The sequence below is a fragment of the Schistocerca gregaria genome, chromosome 6 (assembly GCF_023897955.1).
Source record: "Schistocerca gregaria isolate iqSchGreg1 chromosome 6, iqSchGreg1.2, whole genome shotgun sequence".
Classification (NCBI taxonomy): domain Eukaryota; kingdom Metazoa; phylum Arthropoda; class Insecta; order Orthoptera; family Acrididae; genus Schistocerca; species Schistocerca gregaria.
In genome coordinates, this window is record NC_064925.1 from 318997335 (window position 1) to 319022942 (window position 25608).

The following is a 25608-nucleotide window of genomic DNA, read 5'->3' on the forward strand; positions in this document are numbered from 1 at the left end:
TCAGTCTTGCTAGCGAGATGAAGGCAGAGCTCACCATCTGCAATATCGTCGACAGGACCGATTGCAGACCTTTGGTACAGAGCCGAGTGGAGGGTCTGAATCAGAGGCTCAGACAGTACTGCGACCGTGTAGGCTGCAGATTCCTTGACTTGCGCCATAAGGTGGTGGTGATATGGGTTCTGCTAAATAGGTCAGGTGTCCACTACACACAGGAAGTGGCTACACAGGTAGCAGGGGCTGTGTGGCATGGACTAGGCAGTTTTATAGGTTAGACAGTCTTGGGAAAGATAAAAAATGGCTCCAGTCTCAAATAGTACAGGGCAAAGAAACGATGAGAATCAACCAAGCAACAGTCGTTATTGTAGTTGTAAATTTTCATAGCTGTGTTGGAAAAGTACCAGAGCTTCAAGTGCTGATAGAAAGCACTGAAGGTGAAATCGATATGGGAACAGAAAGCTGGCTAAAGCCAGAGATAAAGTATGACGAAATTTTTACAGAGGCACAAACCGTTTTCGAAAAGATACGTTGAATGAAGTAGGTGGTGGTGAGTGTGTGTCTGTTGGTAGTAGTTTATAATAGTTAAATCCTGGGAATTACTATGGGTAGAGATTATACTCAACAGCGGTACCAAAATAATAATTGGCTCCTTCTACCCCCCCCCCCCCCCCCCCCCCCCCCCGCAACTCAGATGATATAATAGCTGGACGGTTCAAAGAAAACTTGAATCCCCCACTCATACAGTTATAATTGGTGGAGACTTCAATTTACCCTCAATTTGTTGGCAAAAATACATATTAAAAGCCGATGGTAGACAGAAAACATCTTCCAAAAATGTACTAAATGCTTTCTCTGAGAATTACTTTGAACAATTAGAACATGAGCCCACACCAATTGTAAATGGTTGTAAAAACACACTTGACCTCTTAGCCACAAATAATCCTGATCTAATAGAGAGCGTCATGACAGATACGGGGATTAGTGAACACAAGGTCATTGTAGCGAGGCTCAAAACCACTTCAAACAAAACCACTAAAAATAAACGCAAAATATATCTATTTAAAACAGCAGATAAAAATTCGCTTGATGCCATCCTAAGAGTGAGTCTCCATTCCTTCCAAGCTTATTATGTAAGTGTAGAGTAGATATGGCTCAAATTCAAAGATACAGAATCAACAGCAATAGATAGATTTATACGGTATAAGTTAATAAGAGATGGGACTGCTCCACCTTGGTACACAAAACACATCAGAACACTGTTGCAGAAGCAACGAAAAAAGCATTCCAAATTCAGAAGAACGCAAAATCCTCAAGACTGGCTAAGTTTCACAGAAGCTCAAAAATTAGTGCGGATATCGATGCGAGATGCTTTTAATAGTTTACACAATGAAACATTGTCTCACAATATGGTAGAAAGCCCAAAGAGATTGTAGCCTATGTAAAGTACACCAGTGGCAAAAAACAGTCAATGCTGTCATTACGCGATAGCGATGGAAGTGTTACTGATGATGGTGCCACTAAAGTGGAGTTACTAAATACAGTTTCCTGTAATTCCTTTCCGAAAGAAGACAAAGTAAATATTCTAGAATTCGAAAAAAGGCAAGTCTTCTGGTCCAGATGGTACACTAATCAGGTTCCTTTCAGAGTATGCAGACATAATAGTGCCTTTCTTGGCAATCATATACAACTGCTCACTTGAAGAAAGATCTGTTGCTAAAGACTGGAAAGTAGCACAGGCCACACCAATATTCAAGAAAGGAAATAGGAGTAACCCATTGAATTAAAGACCCACATCACTGACCTCAATTTGCAGTAGGATTTTGGAGCATATACTGTACTCGAACATTATGAATCACCTTCAAGAAAATGACTTACTGATACATAACCAACACGTATTCAGAAAATATCATTCTTGTGCAACACAGCTAGCTCTTTATTCCCATGAATTAATGAGTGCTGTCGACAAGGGATCTCAGATCGATTCCATATTCCTAGATTTCCAGATGGCTTTTGATACCGTTCCTCACAAGCAACTATTAACCATATTGCTTGCATACGGAGTATCGTCTCAATTGTGTGACTGGATTCGTGATTTCCTCTCAGAGAGGTCACAGTTTGTAGTGATAGACGGTAAATTATCGAGTAGAACTGAAGTGATATCTGCCGTTCCGCAAGATAGTGTCATAGGCCCACTGCTGTTTATGATTTACATAAATGATCGAGGTGATAATCTGAGCAGCCCCCTTAGACTGTTTGTAGATGATACTGTAATTTACTGTCTAGTAAAATCATCAGATGATCAATTCCAATTACAAAATGATCTAGACAGAATTTCTGTATGGTGCAAAAAGTGGCAATTGGCACTAAACAAAGAAAAGTGAGAGGTCATCCACATGGGTACTAAAAGAAATCCCATAAATTTTGGGTATACAATAAATTGCACAAATTTAAGGGCTCTCAATTCGACTAAATACCTAGGAATTACAATTACAAGCAACTTGAATTGGAAAGATAATATTGTGGGGAAGGCGAAACAAAGACTGTGCTTTGTTGGTAGAACACTTGGAAGATGCGACAAACCCACTAAAAAGACAGCCTACATTACACTTATCCGTCCTCTGCTGGAATACTACTGTGCGGTGTGGGATCCTTACCAGGTAGGATTGACGGAGGACATCGAGAAAGTGCAAAGAAGGGCAGCTCGTGTTGTGTTATCACGCAATAGGGATGAGAGTGTCACTGATATGATATGCGAGTTGGGGTGTCAGTCACTGAAACAAAGGCGTTTTTTTTTGCGGCGAGATCTATTTACGAAATTTCATTCACCAACTTTCTCTTTCAAATGCAAAAATATTTTGTTGCCAACCTATGTAGGGAGAAATGATCATCCTAACAAAATAAGAGAAATCAGAGCTCAAACAGAAAGAATTAGGTGTTCCTTTTCCCACGCATAATTCGAGAGTGGAATGGTACAGAAGAAGTATGAAAATGGTTTGATGAACCCTCTGCCAGGCAAAGTGTGAATTGCAGAGTAACCATGTAGTTGCAGATGTAACTAATACACAAGTTAATGAAGCTATAGCCAAACTCAAATTTTGCTATTGAATGCAGCAGAAAATAGATAATAACAGCTTTAACAAATATAACAAACAAAACAGTCTAAGAATTTCTAGTACAGATATGTACCACAAGATGTAAAAATATTTTGAATACAATAACATAATTTGTCCTGTGCAGCATGGCTTTAGGTCCACCCGTCTCCTGTGAAAGAAGTTTACAACATTGTAACAAAAGCATATGATTGCTTCGGGAATAGGCCAATAATGTTCCTGGCATTGTTGGATATAAGGAAAGCCTTTGGTATAGTATCCCACAACATCCCAATAAGAAACTACAATACTGTGGAATAGTGGAGAATGCTCTCCTGCTAATGCACTTGTACTTAACCACAAGACAGAGACCTGAAAAATGTACATTTTGCGATGAAGGTGAATATAGATGCAAATCCTGTCTCAAAATGTGTTAGTGCAAAATTACCTAATAAATGTTATTTTGTAGTGAATTATATCCAGATGACAATTTTATCACAAACACTTAAAATAGCTTTACTTTCTGGATATAAAATTTTACCAAATTTTGGTTATTGATGTTGCACTTCATCTGGCGAGTTCCAGTTTGGAAGATAATATGTGTAAGAATATGCAAAACAGAAAATGCATGAATGTAACCATATATCAACATACCCAATGTTCTGGTGTCATGCCAACTTTGGGCAGTTAAATGGTATCTATAAGATACACATTCCATAATACAACATAGAACGCAGCCATGGGACTTAGCATCTTGTCTGGTGTTTTGAACTGTGGTAGCATCAAATAGTGGTAGAGATCAGACTAGGACTTCCCCGTGTATGGGGAAACTCACCTGCATCAAAGACTGCATTTAAATGGCAAAAATGGTAACCAGTGCATCACGGGACTAACTCTATGGTATCATACAGACACTGCTTCATGGAAATGAATATCATGACAGTCCCTACCATGTATTTTTATGTTTGCCTAGTACATGCTACAGAAAAACTGGATATCAGTACACCACCATAACACAAGAAATACATATGCAGCTGACAAATCATAAGCCACACAAGCAAAGGTCCACAACAGATATAAGTATCTTGGTCTCATATTTTAACAAACTGCCCAAAAATGCCCATTCAGTGCCTTCAAAAAATTCAGGAACATATTAACAATGTAGGTAAAAGGTAAAGCATTTTATACAGTGAAGTAATCTGAATCAGGCGTAATAAATAATTTGGAAGTTTGAAAATTATAAGGGGCAGTCAAATGAAAACCACAAACCTACCACAACAGGACCACGGAATGCTTCCATTCAAAGGTAATCACTACATGCGGTAAGACATTTATCCCACTGGGAGACAAGATCATCAATTCCTGTATTGTAGAATCCAAAACTGCACTCACTCTTGCACTTCCTTGTCTGACTTAAACTGACATCCATGCATGTCTTTCTTCAGTTTACCATAGATGTGAAAATCGCATGATGAAAGATCCAGTCTGCTGAGAAAAGTGTTTCTCAACCAAACCACTGAGGTGTAGCCTTCATCCAATTGGCAAAGTGATAGCAGGCATTATTGTTCAACAGGATGATTCTATCTGACAGGATTCCTGGGCATTTTCACTTTATGGCGTGTCGCAGTTTATGCAACATGTCTTGATAGCATTGTGCACTGATTGAGGTTATATGCTCAAGGAACTTGACGAGCAGAGATTTACGGCAGTCAAAGAAGGTCATCATGAACTTACCAGAACTTGTGTGAACAGCTCTGGATTTGTTTGATGAGGGAGATGACAGATGTTTTCACTTTTGGCTTTGCCATTCGCCCTTGAGCATCCTGTTGCATAATAATACCCGTCCCCACATTGCCAACTGGATGAACACTATGCTTCAACAATTTGGTTGGAAGACACTGCAACATCTCCCGTACAGCCCATAAATTTTTATTATCACAAATAATATAATATTCATAACTATTGACTAGTAAATGACTAAATGCATAAAGTGATACTGAAAATGTATGCTTGTCCGTGATTTGAGAAATCCCTTATACCTGGAAGGAGCCCGAAATAGCTTGTTACTTCCAAGTTCTGACCAACACAGATGGCTTCGACATTACAAGTACAAGTTGCAGGATGGTATTTTTCATAAAAAAATGGAAAACATAAAAGTTAAACAGCACCAGCTGCATTGAATAAATGCTATGTTTCCGCATACGCATGGTCTTTTGAGGTTTTCTGTGGAAAAACAAATCTCATTAACATTTTCAAAAACCTCTCTTTCAGCCGATAATTTGGAAGCAAACCATGCATAATGCAGCATTTCCTTAAATATCGAAATAGACGACAGAGGGATAGAGAAACAATTAAAATTGCTCAAAAGAGGAAAGACCGCTGGACCTGATGGGATACCAGTTCGATTTTACACGGAGTACGTGAAGGAACTTGCCCCCTTCTTGCAGCGGTGCACCGTAGGTCTCTAGAAGAGCGTAGCATTTAATGAACAAAGTAAGAGCATATGGACTATCAGACCAATTGTGTGATTGGATTGAGGAGTTCCTAGGTAACAGAACGTAGCATGTCATTCTCAATGGAGAGAAGTCTTCCGAAGTAAGAGTGATTTCAGGTGTGCCGCAAGGGAGTGTCATAGGACCGTTGCTATTCACAATATACATAAATGACCTTGTGGATGACATCAGAAGTTCACTGAGGCTTTTTGCAGATGATGCTGAGTTGTATTGAGAGGTTGTAACAATGGAAAATTGTACTGAAATGCAGGAAGATCTGCATGGTGCAGGGAATGGCAATTGAATCTCAATGTAGACAAGTGTAATGTGCTGTGAATACATAGAAAGATAGATCCCTTATCATTTAGCTACAAAATAGCAGGTCAGCAACTGGAAGCAATTAATTCCATAAGTTATCTAGGAATACGCATTAGGAGTGATTTAAAATGGAATGATCATATAAAGTTGATCGTCGGTAAAGCAGATGCCAGACTGAGATTCATTGGAAGTATCCTAAGGAAATGCAATCCGAAAACAAAGGAAGTAGGCTACAGTACGCTTGTTTGCCCACTGCTTGAATACTGCTCATCAGTGTGGGATCCGTACCAGATAGGGTTGATAGAAGAGAGAGAGAAGATCCAACGGAGAGCAGCGCACTTTGTTACAGGATCATTTAGTAATTGCGAAAGCGTTATGAAGATGATAGATAAACTCCAGTGGAAGACTCTGCAAGAGAGACGCTCAGTAGCACGGTACGGGCTTTTCTTGAAGTTTCAAGAACATACCTTCACCCAGGAGTCAAGCAGTATATTGCTCCCTCCTACGTATATCTCGCGAAGAGACCATGAAGATAAAATCAGAGAGATTGGAGCCCACACAGAGATATACCGACAATCCTTCTTTCCACATACAATACAAGACTGGAATAGAAGGGAGAACTGATAGAGGTACTCAGGGTACCCTCTGCCACACACCGTCAGGTGGCTTGCAGAGTATGGATGTAGATGTAGATGTAGATGTAGATGTAGATGTAAAATATCGGCACTGATAATTGGTCATGCAGTATCGAGTGAATTTTAATAGCTTCTTCACGAGAAGCAATTTCTCATTCTCTTTCGATTAAATACGGACAATTTTGAAGACACAGACAAGCATACATTTTCAGTATCACTTAATGTGTTTGGTCGTTTACTAGTCGATAGCTGAGAATATTATATTATTTGTGATAATAAAAATTTGAAGATTGCCAAATAACACTGTAAATTTAATAACAGTTCATCTGATTACACATATTTTTCCCATTATATCAATTGTAATACAAATAGTAAAGAAAATGACTGTGTTAGAAATTTAGAAAACTGACGAACGGGACTCGTACCAGCATTATGAGGCTTGAATGCTAACCACTCAGCTGCCGCCGCTTCATGGTAAAAATGGCTATGCACAGGTGTATATTTGACAACCGAAATTATCTTCTGATTTTCTCAATAACTCTTGAGAAGTACACACTATTGCTTGCACATTTTGTTGTCCTCATGCAGTACTAAGAGTGTACGAAGTTTGCAGCAAATCCATGTTCCAAACATTGTGGTGGTCTCCCCTTGTCAGTACTGCACCTACACTTATTGTCAAAAGTATGATCGTGTGGGGTATCAAGTGAAATTTATGACTGGACTGAGAACTTTTTGTTAGGGAGGACTAGTAAAATCAGGCTTTCTGCAGATCATGCAAATTATCTATGATGAACTATCTGAGAGAAACTGCGTAAATATTCAGTCAGATCTTGATAAGATTTCAACATAGTGCAGAGATTGACAACATGCTCTAAATGTTCAAAAATGTAAAATTTTGCACTTCACAAAACGAAGAAATAGAGTATCCTATGACTACAATATCAATGAGTCACTGCTGGAATTAGCCAACTCATACAAGTACCTGGGAGTAACACTTTGTAGGAATATGAAATGGAATGATCACATAGGTACATAGGCTCAGTTGCAGGTAAAGTAGGTGGCAGATTGGTTCAAAAATGAAAAAATGGTTCAAATGGCTCTGAGCACTATGGGACTTAACATCTGAGGTCATCAGTCCCCTAGAACTTAGAACTACTTAAACCTAACTAACCTAAGGACATCACACACATCCATGCCCGAGGCAGGATTCGAACCTGCGACCGCAGCGGTCGCGTGGTTCCGGACTGAAGCGCCTAGAACCGCTTGGCCACCGCGGCCGGCAGGTGGCAGACTTTGGTTTATTGGTAGAATAGTGGGGAAGTGCAACCAGCTACAAAAGAGATTGCTTACAAATCACTTGCATGACCCATCCTAGAATATTCCTCAAATGTGTAGGATCCGTATCAGATAAGAGTAACAAGGGATACTGAATGTATACAGAGAACAGCAGCATGAATGGTCACAGATTTGGTTAATCGATGGGAGGGTGTCACAGGGATAACGAAGGAACTGAACTGGAGAACTCTTGAAGACAGATGTAAACCAATCTGAGAAGCTCTATTAACAAAGTTTCAAGAACTGGATTTAAATGATTAGTCTAGGAATATACTACAACCCTCTATGTACCGATCACATAAGGATTGTGAGGTTAAGATTAGAATAATCACTGTATACTGTAATCTCCCCCCTCCTTCCTAATTCCAGTTATTGTCCGCAATAAGCAAAGTCTTTTATGAAAAATTTGAGAGGAGCGAAGATTACATTAAACTCTCCAGTTTACTTAGCTTTTTGTGTAGAGTTGGCAGCAGTACTTCCTGTCTAGGGGTCTGATTCTTGAAGCTGAAATTCTCACATTTTACATCCTCGTGGTTGAATTGATCTAAATAAATTTGAAGATTGTTGTTGCAGAATTTTTGTTGTTACATTAATATATTTTGTCACATTTTAGTATATCATACAGTCTTTTGAATTTTCACATTGATAAAGCCAAAGTCCCATTGTTCACCCAAAATACAAAAACATGTCTGATCACATCAGAGGCATGCTTACTACTACTTCACTCTGTGGTAATAACCATATTCCAAAGGGTTTACAGTTTTTCTTGACAAATGAATTTCTATTAATTTTGTTTATTATTTCATAAATGAACCCAGAAATAAACATAGTAAACAGTACTAGATTGCGTAATTAATAATGGAAATTTTAAGTGTGCTAAGCAATATCTAACTTCAATGTATCTAGAAACAAATAATTTTAACTGCACATTCAGAGCTAGTACTTATCTATTGTAACATCGAAAATAAAGTAATTCCTTTTTGCAAATTTTAGCTTGACATATAACACATTGTGTATACAATTATATAAAAGTTTTCAGAAAAGTAGCTGAGATAATACCGACCTGTCCAAAATTAGAAAAATAATACTAGTATCGACAACTACAGTTGAGGAAAAGTAATTCTAGAGGAGGATGTCCCGTTACAATGCACAGAGGCATTCAAACAATCATTCTTCCTACACTCCATATGTGAATGTAACAGGAAAAAACCCTAACTGGTATGATGGGACATACCCTCTGCCATGCACCTCACAGTGGTGTGTACAGTATAGATGTAGATGTAGTGCACATCACAACATGTTGATGGAAGGTAGTGGCAAACCATCTCCACTAGAGCCTTGCCTAGAACAGTGATGAAAGGGTTCCTGCATCTATTCCCTTATGATCTTTCCCTGAGTATGGGACTACTTCAGCTTTTAACAAGGCTATACATTATATAACAATGTGTATAACTAAAGTAATAACTGAGGTTAATGTCTTCTTATATTATAATTACAGATTAAATATGCAATGAGCCAGGTACGAATATTGTAGTGTTGTAACTATAGTGTGTATAAACTTTAGATGAAGAAATAAATTGCATGTAAACATGTCTGAAGGTGAATGAATATTCTGTGCTGATAAGTAGGTATCCAAATTTTTTATTCCATTTTCTGTAAACGTGTTTAAAGGTGAATAAATATACTGTGCTGAAAATAATGTCTCCGAATGTTTTATTCCGTTTTCAACACCATGCATATTACTCAGTCAACTCTTGCAATTAGCTGAGACAAGTAGCAACCTTTTGACACTATAGCGTGTGTCATTTACGACGGCGGCTGAGTTTAGGTTCGTTCTGCGCATCTGACGTCACAAAACACAGTCAGCCAATGAACAGAGAATGACATTGCCAGAGCTCGACTGCAGTGCAGAGCAGTGAGCACAGATGAGTGTCTTCAGTTTTAGAAACGTTCAGTCATAAATAAAGTAACTGAACAAAAGCAAGTCTTGATAGCAGACTTTCTTTTATAAAAAGTTTGGAAAAAGCATTCTTTATACCAATTGCTTCATATTCTATTAATTAATTAAACCAAACAAGCAGTAAGCCTCCTAATTCAGGCGATAGCAAGGAAAGGTGTTTTTATCATTCTCACAAACCACTTTTTCGCAATAAAGAACAGTGGTAATTGTTTATTTTCTATAGTACTTCGACGAAACATGAGTAATTCATAGTTATACCACCAGTGTTTGTCGGTATTTTGCGTGATATTTTAGAGTCCTCCAGGGGTTCTGTTTACTAAGGAGCTGTGTTAGTGTAATTCGTAAGGTGCTTGGCTGCTAAGCAAAAGGTTCTGAGTTCAAACCTTGTTCAGCGCGTAATATTTTCTTTATTTAAAAACAATATCTAAGTGTCTTACTTCATGAATTTTATTCATTTGAATGCAATTTTTTTGAAATTTCTAGTGCTTTGGCTCTTCATTATAATCATAATAAGTTTTCGGTTTTTCTAATCTTGTTCTCCAATATTTCTTTTCACAGCAATTAAAAACAATGAAAAGGCACTCATACAATATTCATGTTATCTGTTTTGTTTGTACATCTTCTCTTCCGCAGTCGCTGTTTTACTATTCACATTGAGATATTTGCTTATTTAGAGCAGAATTTCGGCTAGTACGTTGCAGAGCTACTTGATTGTCTGACGCAATTCTATGCTTCGCTGCTTTGGCAACATCATCATATTTAATGTTTTCGTTGACTGATCTATGTTTTGGCAAGTATTTGCTTTCCGTTGTGACAAACACAAATTGTTTGCGCACTGCGCCTCACTGACAATATATTTCAGTTTCTATGTTTTATTATGTCCGCAATTCAGTTTTGTGTACTTCGCCAACTTTGTTTTAATCACAACTTTTTAGAAAAAAGCAAAATGACTCTGGTATAAATAAAACTTTTATTACAGTCGCGAAAGATGGAATATTTCTCAATATTACATACGACACCTATCTGGTACTTAAATGGTATATTGTTATACAGTAAATTTATATGAAATTTAGGTATCTTGCCCACATTTCATTCTCAACATTGAGGCAACTAAAATCAACCACACGGAAAGTATACGTTATGGACTTTTACTTCTGCCAACTCTTCAAAATTTCGTGCAATGGTTTACTACATTTAATGCTGCACAACAGCTGCATTGAATATCAAAACAAAATTAAGTCATTTATGGGGGGAAGGTATCAGTCAAGAAGATGTGTAAAAATCAAATTTTTGGGCCAAATAGTTTTTGTGAAATCGAATGATAGGTGTGTCAAAGCGGTCGGAACACCATGTGTCTGCACAGGCAAGCAGTGCAGTGATGACAAAATCGCACACAGCGCAGAATGCAGGGAGCACGTCCCTGTAGCAGCGAAAAGGTTAATGCGGCTGTGGTGGCTTTACTTCATAAACTGCGCGCTCCCCCCTAAGCATAAGTTTGCGAACTATACTATCCTATGGCGCTGCTTCTCTTGGCGCGTGCATCATTTGTAACTGCCAACGCAGCAACCTCCCGCATCTGGGCAGGCATGCGCGAGCCGCCACGATAAAAGAATTGTAGCATATACCATAGTGTTGTATAATTTAACTATGTGAGTGCATGAGAGACCCTAAGAAAACTGAAATCACAAGTTTGAATTGTTCATCCACATATCAAGCACCTCTACCATCCGCGACAATGCGAGACGACACAGGAGTGCTGTAACACCTGCAACAATCTGATGCCATGGGTTCACTGTCACTATCATCCTCCATACAGTCCCGACTTGGCCCCATGTAATTTTACTTTGTTTCTAAGACTTAAAGAACACCTATGAGGAATTCACTTTGATAGTGATGAAGCAGTGAAAACAAGGTGACAGTATTAACAGACTAGTGTCTTGTTGGGAGAAATGTGCCCATCGCCAGGGTGACTATGTTGAGAAATAAATATGTAGACATTAAGAATAAAGATGCAGAATGTTAAAAAAGTTTGCATTATTTTGAAGGCTTTAAGAGTTTTCACATAAAAAATTTAGAGGCTTTTAGCAAGTCCTCATATTTTTTCTGAGTAGGAGAAATTTAAGTTAAATACGAGTTTAGCTGAGTTCAATTTGTGTTCTGTTTTGCCTTTCTCCTGTATAAAATATACCATGAGATTGCAGTAGAGGAATGCCTCTGTCATATTCAAGTTGCCGAAAATAATTTTAAAAAACCAATGATAACTGGCGAACCAGGGGTTTGCACTGATGGTTGGGACCTAGAATAACTAAAAGAGATGCATAATTTATTATTACAATCCATTATTTCAAAATCTGTATCTTTTGTTGGTTCACAGACCAATTGTGAGTGGACAACCGAGCTGGGCCTTATCAGACACCAGTTATTTGAAATCTACAGTCATTTTATCAATCACGATCTCTGAAAACGTCACTCTGAAGTATAAGGCCTACATATGCAATAAAACAATTACAAAAATAAAAAAACTCATTTATTACTCAGCAAGTTGAAAGAAAGTATAGCCACTGAGTCTTGATACAGCTTTCAATATAATATCACGATACAAAATTCAAACCTATAAACCATCTCACACTGATGATCTTGGGTACTAGATGTCAAAACCACCTTTATTACCACCAGTATCTGAAAAGATTGCTTCGTATTCTTCTACATATTATGATAGGGAATGACATAGAACCACTCAGAGAGTTTACTTGTGCAACCTGCTACTTTTACGATGCACAGCTACACATAAATGTATCGCGGCCACACAGTGCCCCTTCCCTCCTCCCACCCCCAAAAGTGCAAAGCATCTGTGATGCCTTGGTATTTGAACTTGATCTGCGAACTGACTCTTGTATGGGTTGGATGCGGCTTTGACCGTCAGCTGTTTTGCTGATATGTTCATCAACTGGAGAGAGTGTTCTGCTGGCATTTGAGAAGCATGACTCATCTGCTCTGGAATTATTGTGGTCTGACATGTGGGCAAGGTGTGGGAGTGAATGTGAAGACTATAAGTCATCCAAGTGGAAAATAACTCTCAACTTTAATATCTGCTTGAAGAACGTCTTCATATTTGTAAGCCTTTTGGGTGCGATTCTGTGTGCGCGCAGTGAGACAGCCTGTCCTGGTGTGATACAGATGTGGTGTACCATACACTCAGCTGACAAAAGTCATGGGATAGCAATACATTTGTGTATAGATGGTGGTGGTATCAGATACAAAATGTATACAAGGGCAGTGAATTGGTAGAGCTGTCATTTGTACTCAGGTAATTCATGTGGAAAGGTTTACGACATGATTATGTCCACACAATAGGAATTAACGAACTCTGAATGTGCAATGGCAGTTGGAGCTAGGTACATGGGACATTCTATCTCAGAAATCGTCATGGAATTCAATGTTCCAAGATTCACAGTGTCACGAGTGTGCCGAGAGTACAAAATTTTAGGACAATGACGCGGCCGACAGCCTTCACTCAACAACCAAGAGCAGCAGCGTTTGTTTAGAATTGTCAATGCTAACAGACAAGTAACACTGCGAGAAATAACTGCATCAATCAATGTGGGACATACAATAAATGTATCCATTAGAAACGTGCCATGAAATTTGGTGTTAATGAGCTATGGAAGCAGACGATCGATGCGAGTGCCTCTACTAACACCACGAAATTGCCTGCAGTGATTTTTCTGGGCTCATGACATACATCAGTTGGACACTAAACACCTGGAAAACCATGGCCTGGTCAGATGAGACTCGATTTCAATTGATATGGCTCGTGTGTGAGATGCAGACCTCATGAAGCCAAGGACCCAAGTTGACAACAAAGCACCGTGCACGATAGTGATGACTCCATAATGGTGTGTGCTGTGTTTCCATGGAGTAGACTGAGTCCTTTGGTCCAGCTGAACCAATATTGACTGTAAACAGTTACGTTCAACTACTTTGAGACCATCTGCAGCCACTCACGAGCTCCATGTTCCCAAACAGCAGAGGAATTTTCATGGATGACAATGCACCATGTCATCAGGTCACAGGTGGTCATGATTGGTTTGAAGAACATTTCGGGCAATTTGAATGAATGGTTTGGCAACCCTGATCGCGCGACATTAACCCCCGTCGATTTTTAATGGGACATAATCGAGAGGTAAGTTTATGCACAAAATCCTGCACCAGCAACGCTTTTGTAATCAGAGACGCCTATAGAGATAGCATGGCTAAATATTTCTGTGGGGGAATTCCAACAGCCTGTTGAGTCTGTACCTCAATGAGCTGCTACACTACGCCAGGTAAAAAGACGTCCGACATGATATTAGGAGGCATCTCATGACTTTAGTCACCTCAGTGTACTGTATTTGATCTTACTGCAGTGAACCTGCTCTTGTGGCACATTTGTTAATTCTCCTACATGTTTGTCTGAAGACTTCCATGTTCCTTCAAGGGTAACATGTTTTGAGTTCCCTGTAGTACAACGTAAGTCAGATGATCTTTAGTCACTGACACTGCACTGTTATCCACTAAGCTTAACAATCACACTCCCTGTAAGTCAACTGCTAGAGTAAAATGTGTTAGCAAGTCAATGCCTAGAAGTCGATGCCTAATATATGTTCATTTCTTCATGTCCTAAGTGTTCAAATGGTTCAAATGGCTCTGAGCACTATGGGACTTAACTTCTAAGGTCATCAGTCCCCTAGAACTTAGAACTACTTAAACCTAACTAACCTAAGGACATCACACACATCCATGCCCTATGCAGGATTCGAACCTACGACCGTAGCGGTCGCGCGGTTCCAATCTGTAGCGCCTAGAACCGCTCGGCCACCCCGGCCGGCCCATAAGTGTTGACTGATGATTTATTAACTGCCTTTAAAGGTAGACAAACATCTGGCTTGTGGTAAGGTGCTTGGTTAACATTCTGGTATCCAAGCATTGTGCCAGTATGTTCGTCTGATATATACAGAGGTTTCAAAGTGGTAGAATATGCACACAGAGGTGGCTGTTTTTGAGGCATGCAGACATCAAACTGTTCTGTAGACACCTTGATCCTTTAAGTAAGCACAAAGTGATTTGCATTTTGTAGCACCTCTGCCGATGTTTGTGATACTAGCACACTTTGTGTGAGTCCTTCCACTAATGTTGTGTATTATGTGGTGGTAACGCTGGTTGGAACTGATCTTGATTACTGGCACCTTATTGTCACCATTGTGGCTCTTAAGCTCCTGATTTTGTCTGAAACACTCGATGGGCATTATGGCCACACGGTTCAGAGTTGTAGTTTCAGTTGACTTCGTTCCAATAGTTCTGATGGTGCCACTGCAACTGCTGCAGTCGACTTGAGGATCACATAAAACCTATCTCCAGCCTCTAGTACGTTATAGGGTGATCCCTAATCATATATCACAAACACTGCCCATTCTTCAGCCAGAAGTTGCTGCTGCCAATCACGTAACAGCAAACTGTCAACCACTGCTGAGCCATCTATTAAGTTGCGCAGGTGCTCCAATGGTGTGATGTCACCCTGCTTCTTCTGGTATAGTACTTGCCTGACTCTGAGGAAAATAGATTTTGTGCATCATGAGATTAGCTTCTTTCAGCTTGCAGTACGCTCTGTGTGGCAGTGGGTTTACTGCTATGTCCAATATTAATGTATTAGTTTGCTGGTCTAAGTTGTTTATCACCAATATGAATTATTCATGATCGTTTGCCACCTTCTGTTGTCAGACTATGTTTTCCATCACGGCACACTGTATGCGTGGTTGAGAGCAGGTGAATGGCAGTACCCGGCAATTGGAAATGCTGTGGGGGCAAACTGCTGGAACTGGTGTATAGATGCCTTGTTGCTTCAAACTGTTCCTGCTGCTCCACTATGGCATTCACTGTTACACCTGGTCATGATGCCTGGGGATATTTTAAATCTCACTGAACATCGTCCTGCATCACAGCAGCTGTGAGGCTAATTGAGGAACTACTTGACTGAGAAGTAGTGGCTCTGCTCACAAAAGCTGACAATAGCTGGGAGAACAGTATGCTGACCATGTGTCCCTCCATACCTGCGTTCACGTGATGCCTAATGCCTGAGGTGACACAGCAGTCAGTCGGTACCATAGGGCCTTCTGAAGCCTATTCGGGCACAGTTAGTCAGTTAGCGAACAAGGGAAGACTGTAAAAACTCACAGAAATCAAGAAGACTATGATTCCAAACCAGACCAAGACACAGAGGGAAGGAGAACATCAATGGATGATTGTGATGACATGGACCTGAGAGAGCACAAGAAGCAGAAGTAAACCATCAGAAACAAAATTGACTCAGAAACAATACACCCAGGAAAAAAAAGAAAACAGACAATTCAACATAAACTCACCACAGGATCCACGAAAGTACACTATGAGCTGAAAGCAGCAGACAAGATGGCCTGGTTCTACACAAGAAGACCAAAGCAAAACACCCACTACACAAACAACGTAAGAAAACTCCTAGAGAAGACTGGTATTGAAGGTAATATAGAATATGAAGCCAAACATACCAAGCAAAATATAGAATAGAGCAAAACAAAGGTAACATCGAAAGAGTAGGGGAATTAATACAGGGATGAAAACCAGAGGAAATCCTGAAAATATCCACATAAGTGTTGGACAGAAGCATGAAAATCGAAAGAAGAAGGCGAATGCAAAAATTATTTGGCCAATGACGCGTGAGTGTAAAGAAAGAAACCCTACAGATACTAGACATGGCAAAGACACAGACAACAGAAGGATTCAACAGCATGTGCAGAAAAAGGAGGAGATACAAACCTACAATTGAAAGGAAAACAATGGAGTATATCAACTGAGAGGCAAGAGATGCAAAAATCAGACCCATTCATAGCAATGAAGAAGAAAGTCTCACTCACAACAAGACAAATTCACTCAAAGAAATGGGAAATATATTACTCAGTAATAGCAAATAAACATTTAAAAAAATGTACATAAAATGGAAGCAACAAAGACTACACACAACTCTGACTTAATAACAACTACGACTTGCAATAAAAGAAGGAAAACAAGAGAGTGGCTGATTGAGACAACATATGTATGGAATACGTCAGTGACTCCCTCAACAGGGAGGAACTATGGAAGGGTGTAATGAATAAAGTCCTACATACAGGAAAAATGTGGGGAAACATCGACCATAAACATTCTGTACAAAGTGATACTAATGTTGGTTTGTGGGACACTCAACATCGTGGTCATGAGCACTTGTACATATTACAATCTTTCCATTTCCAGTCACACTACTACCCAAATGATGACGAGATGATGATGAGGACAATACAAACACCCAGTCCTGAGGCAGAGAAAATCCCGACCCAGCCAGGGATTGAACCCAGGACCACGTGATCCAGAGGCAGCAATGCTAGCCACTAGACCACGAGCTGTAGACTCTGTACAAAGCGAAGGGGGACAAATCATTCCTGAAGCTGTTCAGAAGAGTGGCATTAGAAAATACTTTCTTCAAAATATTTATTAAATACTCAACAAAAGACTACTCAAAGCATTTGAGGGACACATTGTGGATTGTCAATTTGGTTTTATGAAGGGCAGTAACATGGTACAGCAGTGAAATATTTAACAAAACAGACAGAAGACACACGGAGACACCAGAACAGAAAGTATTACTCAGACTTTGCATATCTCAGGAAAGCATTCGAATCTGTAAATAGAGGAAACCTAATACAGAAACTGAAAAGAATGATCCGAGATGGATAACAACTAGTGGAACAATCAAGACATGTCTTCAACGTAATCTGATCCAAATAAACAATTACGTTGAAGTTCCAGAGAAAATTATACAGATGAATGGACTTCTCCAAGTAGAACCTATGAGTCCAACACTGTTCAACATCTACACAGCAGATGTAACAAACATAGCAGAGGAAGATACAGACGCAAAAATGATTTGGTATGCGGATGACATAGTGAAAGGAACTGTGGTAAGGATGGATGTACAGAAGACACTACAAGGACTAGACACTTGGCCAAAAGAAAGTAACATAGCATAAACCAAGAGGAGACAGTTCAAATGATATTCAGGAAGGGAGGAAAAACATCACCCAAAGACAAAATAACTCTACACAATGAACCGCTGTAAATAGTGAGGAAATATAAATAACCTGGAAATCATTACAGACAGCACTAGCATCTTTTGGTATGCATAATCAGGAAAGAGCAGCAGCAGCCATTGAAGCCTCATACAATATCCCGAACATAACTAATCTATCGACAAGCACAACTATGTCACTATTCAAAGTGGCTGTGTCACCGGTCATTATGTATGGAACAGAGATTGTATAGAAAGAACTTAAGATCAACAATATGAAAATAATAGAAAAAGTCAACACAGTGGGCCTGAAATAGATACTAGGAGTGGGAAAAACAATGCCATCCTGATTTACATATTAACTCACCCATGAAAAAGATGTTTCGTAGCGAACATCAGATAAAAATACTGGCCATCTTCCACAAGACCATATAAGGAACTGATTAATATCATGGACAAAGTGGCAGTGTCACCGGTCATTATGCAAGGAATAGAGATTATACAGGAAGAACTTAAGATCAACAGTATGAAAATAATAGAAAAAATCAACACGATGGTCCTGACATAGATACTAGGAGTGGGAAAAACAATGAGAGCATTAGATACCAACACTTGCCATCTTCCACAAGACCACACAATAAACTGATTAACATCATGGACCAGAAGTATGAGCAGACAGAACTAGAGCTCTACAACACACCAGCCACGATGAAGACAGCAGGACTAGAGAATATAGGAATCAGGCACATGTAACAAGACTCGCAGTTCACAGGTTTCTTCATACAATGTTGTTGTTGTGGACTTCAGTCCTGAGACTTGTTTGATGCAGCTCTCCACGCTACTCTATCTGTGCAAGTTTCTTCATCTCCCAGTACCTACTGCAACCTACATCCTTCTGAATCTGCTTAGTGTACTCATCTCTTGGTCTCCCTCTACGATTTTTACCCTCCACGCTGCCCTCCAATGCAAAATTGGTGATCCCTTGATGCCTCAGAACATGTCCTACCAACCGATCCCTTCTTCTGGTCAAGTTGTGCCACAAACTTCTCTTCTCCCCAATCCTATTCAATATTTCCTCATTAGTTATGTGATCCACCCATCTAATCTTCAGAATTCTTCTGTAGCACCACATTTCGAAAGCTTCTATTCTCTTCTTCTCCAAACTATTTATCGTCCATGTTTCACTTCCATACATGGCTACACTCCATACAAATACTTTCAGAAAAGACTTCCTGACACTTAAATCTATGCTCGATGTTGATAAATTTCTCTTCTTCAGAAAAGTTTTCCTTGCCATTGCCAGTCTACATTTTATATCCTCTCTACTTCTATCATCATCAGTTATTTTGCTCCCCAAATAGCAAAACTCCTTTACTACTTTAAGTGTCTCATTTCCTAATCTAATTCCCTCAGCGTCACTCAACTTAATTCGACTACATTCCATTATCCTCGTTTTGCTTTTGTTGATGTTCATCTTATACCCTGCTTTCAAGACACAATCATACAATATGTGTTAACAATAAATTCCACAAACTAGAGCACTACAAATATGTACCCCATCCATGTGATGTTCAGGAGAGAGTGTGAATACATTTTGCATACTTTGACAGAAGTTGCCAAAGATTACCAATGCCATTTCACCTAATTACAGCTGAGTATGCACTTGTACACAGCCATGTGGACAACACAGCCACATGAGTACTTGTTCACAGCCACAAGGATGTCACGTGCTTCCATTCACTTGCCCACTACGAATTTGCACTCTGTGCATGTGCAATGCACTTTACTTATCACCAGATGGTCAACAGTTTGTCAAATGACTAATAATGAATACAGAAAAAAATTGTAATTCATTACTCATGAATAAAATATATTATTCAAAACATTATTCACTTACACAAAAAAATTTATTCATCATCTGCGGATTGAAAAGGTTACAAATAATTGATAAATTTAAATCTATCAAAATTTATTGCTCCAAATCTTTGTCGTTTATGAAACAAATGTACTTTTCATTGCTTTTAAATTAACTTTCAAAACACCTCTTCTTGTCAAATATCTCATCAGAAACTTCATTTGATTACTGAAGATTTGCCACAGTGCCACTAAAGAAAATATGTTATCCACACGGAAAGAGTACATTGGTGCATTATATCTCCTGAATTAGTCTATATTTCATGATAATGATAAACTACTTTCAACTTACAATCTTCTTCAGTAAAAATTGAGAAATCATCAATTCTGCTGTAGAAATTGTCAATTCTGTTGTAGTTTTTGGCAAATAATACACTGTGATTCCATGTTACATTCACTTCCTACATTAAATTAAAATAAAATTTTATTTTTATGTCATAACATCATTCCAAAGACACAACCGGATTTCTCAAACATTTTTTTGAATGCTATACGTCGTTAATTTGTTTCAAGCCTCCCTCGACCATGAACAGAAATACAAGTGAACAACTTGTTTTTAAATTGTGGGTAAGACATTATGGCAATAATTGCAGTAGGCACAGAAAGACAAAAAATTGTCTTCCAATCATCTCTTGGAGCTTTCTCAATTAAAAAGTAGTCATTGTGGAGAAATATTATGTAATTTTTTATGTACTTAAACACAGTGACTCATCCAAAATTTTTGAATCCTAATGCTCAATGCTCTATGTAACTGCATAGATGCATGAGGCATCAAAAACCTATTTCAGATTTTAACTGAAAGCTTACTCTGAGTTAATCCTAAAACACTTTTGAATGTTCGGCAGCATACCACAAACGTTTTAAGAGTTCTTGAGATTTAACGTCTGTTAATGTTATTCATTAGCGACTGAGTTCTAACTTCGTTCACTCCTTTTGTAGCACTATAAACACTAGCAATTTGCATAATTAGATCAACGAGACATACATATTTGATAGTGTTGGTACAACTGAGAAAGGTGCTGCAGAGTTTCTGCTGGCTGCTTTCTCATCTCTGGCTACTTATCTGCAGTACTTCTGCATGTTAGCAGGGGGAAGGGGAAGTACTGGCAAGTGCAGAGTCAGGTGAATTGGGTCACATTGGCTGTGCAACTGCTGAAGCTGTCCGGTTAGAGAGTATATTAGTGTTGCATTTGTTATGCTGTAAAGCAAGTAAAGCTGCAGTCAACCTGAAGGTTGATTTGAACACTGCAGTGTTTTACTAGGCATGTTGGCATGCCCCTGACTTCTACTGTCTCTGAACTGATTTGTATGGCCAATTAGAGGGGACCTAAAGTTCAACATGCATTCTGAAACATGGTGCAAATTGACTTACTGCCAGAGACGAATGAAGTGATAAGTAACAGAAAAAATCGTAGAATCAACAACAGAGCGAACACAGAACCTTTGCTTTGTAGTGTGGAGCTCAACCTTCTGAGCCACCGAAACACATTTAAGTACACTCCATTAATATGTTATTTATCACACAGAAATCACTCTTAGCCAAGGAACATGCACTAGTTAAAGAAAATGATACTAGAAGAAAATAAAGAAAATACAGTGGCATTACACATTGTTCATTATTTAAGTTACAAGTCATCTACTCACGAATAAATTTGTGAGGGTGATCTACTTGTTTGAATAATTGTCCATACAGAAATTTATCTGAATAAGGCCCATCTCTGCTTATCAATAAACCTTGTACTTGCTTCCTCATTCCTTTCACTGCAGAAAATTAAATTAAAATTAGTCTACTTGTTCGATTTATTTATGGGAGTCTACAATGTTGCTGGACTGAACTTTTTTTGTCAACTATAAATAAGTTGACAATTACAACCTGTTGCCACACTCCTCACCATAAATCTTTTTCATTTATCCTGTTCAAAACATGTCTCAATGTCGCTATGATTTTCGCAGCGGATTGAATGAAGGCATTATTGCACCAGCTATTCTTTCATGCAAAATTAACAGTTCCACAGCTAATTCGATGACCTTCAATAATACTCAGTATTCAATTAATTCAGAGACATCTCCTTCAGTTGCATTGATTATTCTTTCAAATCACAACCGGTTTCGGGATTTTAAAAATCCATCTTCAGGTTGTGAAAGTACAGCATACAGGAAGAAAGAAATGTAATGTAACACATTGCAAAAACTGTAAGACTAGACTAACTTTAGTAAAACACAACACATAGTCAGACCAGTCAGTGCAAAAGATAGTAACACACAACATGCAGTTGGGCCAGTCGGTGCAAAGGATCTAAATCACAACATCTTGGTATAAGCAAAAATTAGAGAGGGCCTAATAAATCAAAGTGAACTAAAAGTGTAATGTCTGAGCAGTTCGGATGAAGGAAACAGAAACCAAGAACAAACACTGGACTCATACTGTCCGCCATCGGGCACAGCATGGTATGGCCATCAACCATGAGTGACATGATTGCTACAATGGAGGTCTGAAGGTACAGTGTGGTGCAGGCATCAACAGTGGACAACCAAGTAAACTAATGTTATTGTAAAGATACAGAAAAACTATACTGATTGGTCAAGCACTTACAATACTTCATTTTAAAACATATAGAATATGAACGAGCTATGTTATGCGATTAGGCTAAATAACTCCCAAACATGTAACAACAAGTGAAGTTTTTAGGCAATTTAGGTATTGGTACATAAGAGGAATGAACATGTGATGAAAATGTAAGAAAAGTTATAAAAATTAATGGTAGCACGCACCATATTTAGCAAATCATCAAAAGCACAACACATTACAAGCTTCAGTGATGTAAAGTAAAATATCTAAAAACCATCAAGTATCTAAAACGTGAGTGTAGTAATGTAAGCAGCAAAATAACAAACAAAAATGATCAGGCTGAGTGCCTTAAAAAGCAATAATGATATGGAAAGATGACTAAGAGATGTAACAATTAAATGAACGGGAGAAAAATAAGCATGAACCTCACAGGCTTGTAAAAATATGGGCTGTAATAGGCAAAAAGGCAATGGTACATTTGCCAAATGAGTGAACAGAGGATTAGACAGTAAAAGGCATGATACAAAGTAATGGTAAGACAAACCACACAAGTGAATCATTACCTATGTAGGATACATTATGGGCTCAAGCGATGTAAAATGAAATATATAAATATAAAAATCACCATAAAAATCTAAAATGTAAGTATAGTGATGCTAGGAGCGAAATGGCAAATTAACATGATGGGGCTGAGCGCCTTTTGTTAGATGAAATAATACTATACTAACATGGAAAGATGATTAAGGTGAAACAATTAATAAATGACTGGGATTTGGAGAAATAAGCCTGATCCAGTCACATATTTTATAAGGAACTTATTCAACAGAACCACATGTTTCAACGTGGTTTGCTCATTTTAGTTAGTAGTAACTTAAGTTATGCGTTACCAAGTACAATACATGAGTTGTCTTGTTTCGGTATCTGCTCTTCTGGTTTTTACAGATATGTTGCATTATATTTCTTCCTACCTCTCCTTTCTATGTTACAGTTTCATACAACTGAAGATGGGATTTTAAAATCCTGAAACCAGTCATGGTTTGAATAAGTAATTAATACAACTGAAGTGGAACCCTCTACCATACACCTTCTACATGGTGTATGGAAAAAAAGCCAGCTAAAAAGAAATTCTAATTCCAAATGCATTTCAACACTTTCCATCCCCATTGGTGCTTATTCATTGTGGCAAAACCATATAACTCCACGTTCGCTTAGCCGAGTGGCAGAACCACTCAGTGAGTGATACTGAGAACAGAAACTGCGAGCCGCGAGCCTCCAAAACTTGTGCAAAGTGAGTGCTGCTCAGACAGTTCTGCACCATGGATGCAGTGCTCTACCACAGGCTGACTGAAGAATGGTATGCAGATGAGGGTGTAAAAAGAAGCCACATTATAATGTATATGAAGAGAACAAAAACTATAACAGACCACAGTAAAGACTAAAGAATTGTAAAAACTTGTGTAAACTTGTATATTAATGCTCTCATTAACAATATTATCTGAAAGCACATTCCTCATTAATAATATTAAATATCTGCACTTGCCACAATGCTTTCCAGTCCAATATTTCTGTTTATTTGCTGACTATCAAAATATATTTCTTCCTGTATCAGTTGCTATATTCCAAATATGCCTTTTTTCCTTGTGATTCCCGATGTGTGGTTTTGTTTTTCTAAACAGTTGAAAATTACTTCATAAATGAAGATCTCTTCCTTCTCAGGGATGATTGTGAGGTCTCACTGGAGCAAATGTCAATTCCTCAATTTCTTCTCTGTGGCCATCTTCAGGTTCTGACACGAGAATAATTTTTGAACTGTCTTGCTCATTACAGCTAATTCAGCACAGCATCTTATTATTAATAATGATTCCAATACCTGTTACATTATTCAAAAATTGCATGGTTTTGTAACTGTCTGTCCAGTGGGGCAGGATGCAAGTTCAATTTCTAAAGACTTTTTTTTTATATGAGGGTAAAGGAGGCCTCTGACTGGATATGCCCCTGTAAAAGGAAAAATACAAGCAAGTGCTGGAATCAAAATAGGAAAAGATGAGTAAGGCAGTTGAGCATGGGCAAGAGAACAGATATAGGGCAGGTTAGGAGGCCAGGGACTTGCAAGATGTTCTGGGATGGGATTTCAGCATTGTATGATCTGCCTAAGTAGAAAGTTTATCTTCTTTTTTTCTATTTATTTTCAGCCTTCTTTAAAATTCTTTTACCTTTCTTGTACTATTTTTGCATTTGCCTTTTTTATCATCTGCATTGTTTCCTTCTTATTTCTTTCTCATTTATTTTCTTTGAGTTTGGCTCTCATCTTTGGGCTATCTACTGTCTACAGTTCATTTTTAGTGCCACTCTGAAATTTGAATCTTTACTGGTAATCAATTGTTACTTCCTAATCAATTTCTGTTCCTTGCATCTACCCTGATACAGCAATTGGACCAATTCCCATTCAACATCTGTGCATATACCTTCTCCATTATCTCATTTGTTCTCTGAAGATGAAATTTTAGAAATAACTGAAAGCTAGAGATATAAATCCATTTTTAAATTAGTGTGCATGTGGCAGCTCTGTCTTGGTTTGCCAGTTAGTAGAGACATGGCCATCTTCTGTCACGGGTATTACTAGTATTATTTCCTTTTTTTTCTTTATTTTTTACTTTTATTTTACAGTGATTCAAATTTCAGCTCAAATTAAAATAGAGATCGCAAATGACTTACAGATATGAACATTATAGATAGGACTACACTAGCTACAAAAATACAACAAATTAGGTTACCTGCTACAATAAGTGTGTCCACAAGTTCAAGTGAAAGTGACACTTGATCCGCTAGTGACATCTGAGAACAATCCAGTTGGAGACCAGCCTGCAGTGATTTCAAGCTCTCATCCACCTCGCCTTGATGTTTCTGAATCAGAGCCATAAGAAGATGGTACAATGGCTGTTCACGCACATGCAGATTGTAGCTTAGCCCCATCTGTTGGCACACATGAGATGAAATAAAGATCCCACCACTTTTCAGAGTTCATGAGATAAACTATATCTACATATTACATGAGACACAGTGCTGTTGTTACTTAGTTATATGTTCCATGGATCATTTTGCATGGTATATCATAATGATGTGGAATGAGTCATTTTACATTCATACAGCAAATTAATTCGTACATATGGTTATATTTATAAGCTT

At 38.4% G+C, this 25608-nt stretch overlaps 1 protein-coding gene across 2 annotated transcripts in view; it reads right to left on the reverse strand.

The window, feature by feature from the left end:
- LOC126278379 (tetratricopeptide repeat protein 21B-like) overlaps window positions 1-25608 on the reverse strand; it is a 268639-nt gene that overhangs the window by 101222 nt on the left and 141809 nt on the right. For both annotated transcript variants that reach the window (XM_049978456.1, XM_049978457.1), the window contains exon 10: window positions 25197-25395. In XM_049978456.1, coding sequence (XP_049834413.1) covers window positions 25197-25395 — 199 coding nt within the window. The remainder of the gene's footprint in view (window positions 1-25196; window positions 25396-25608) is intronic.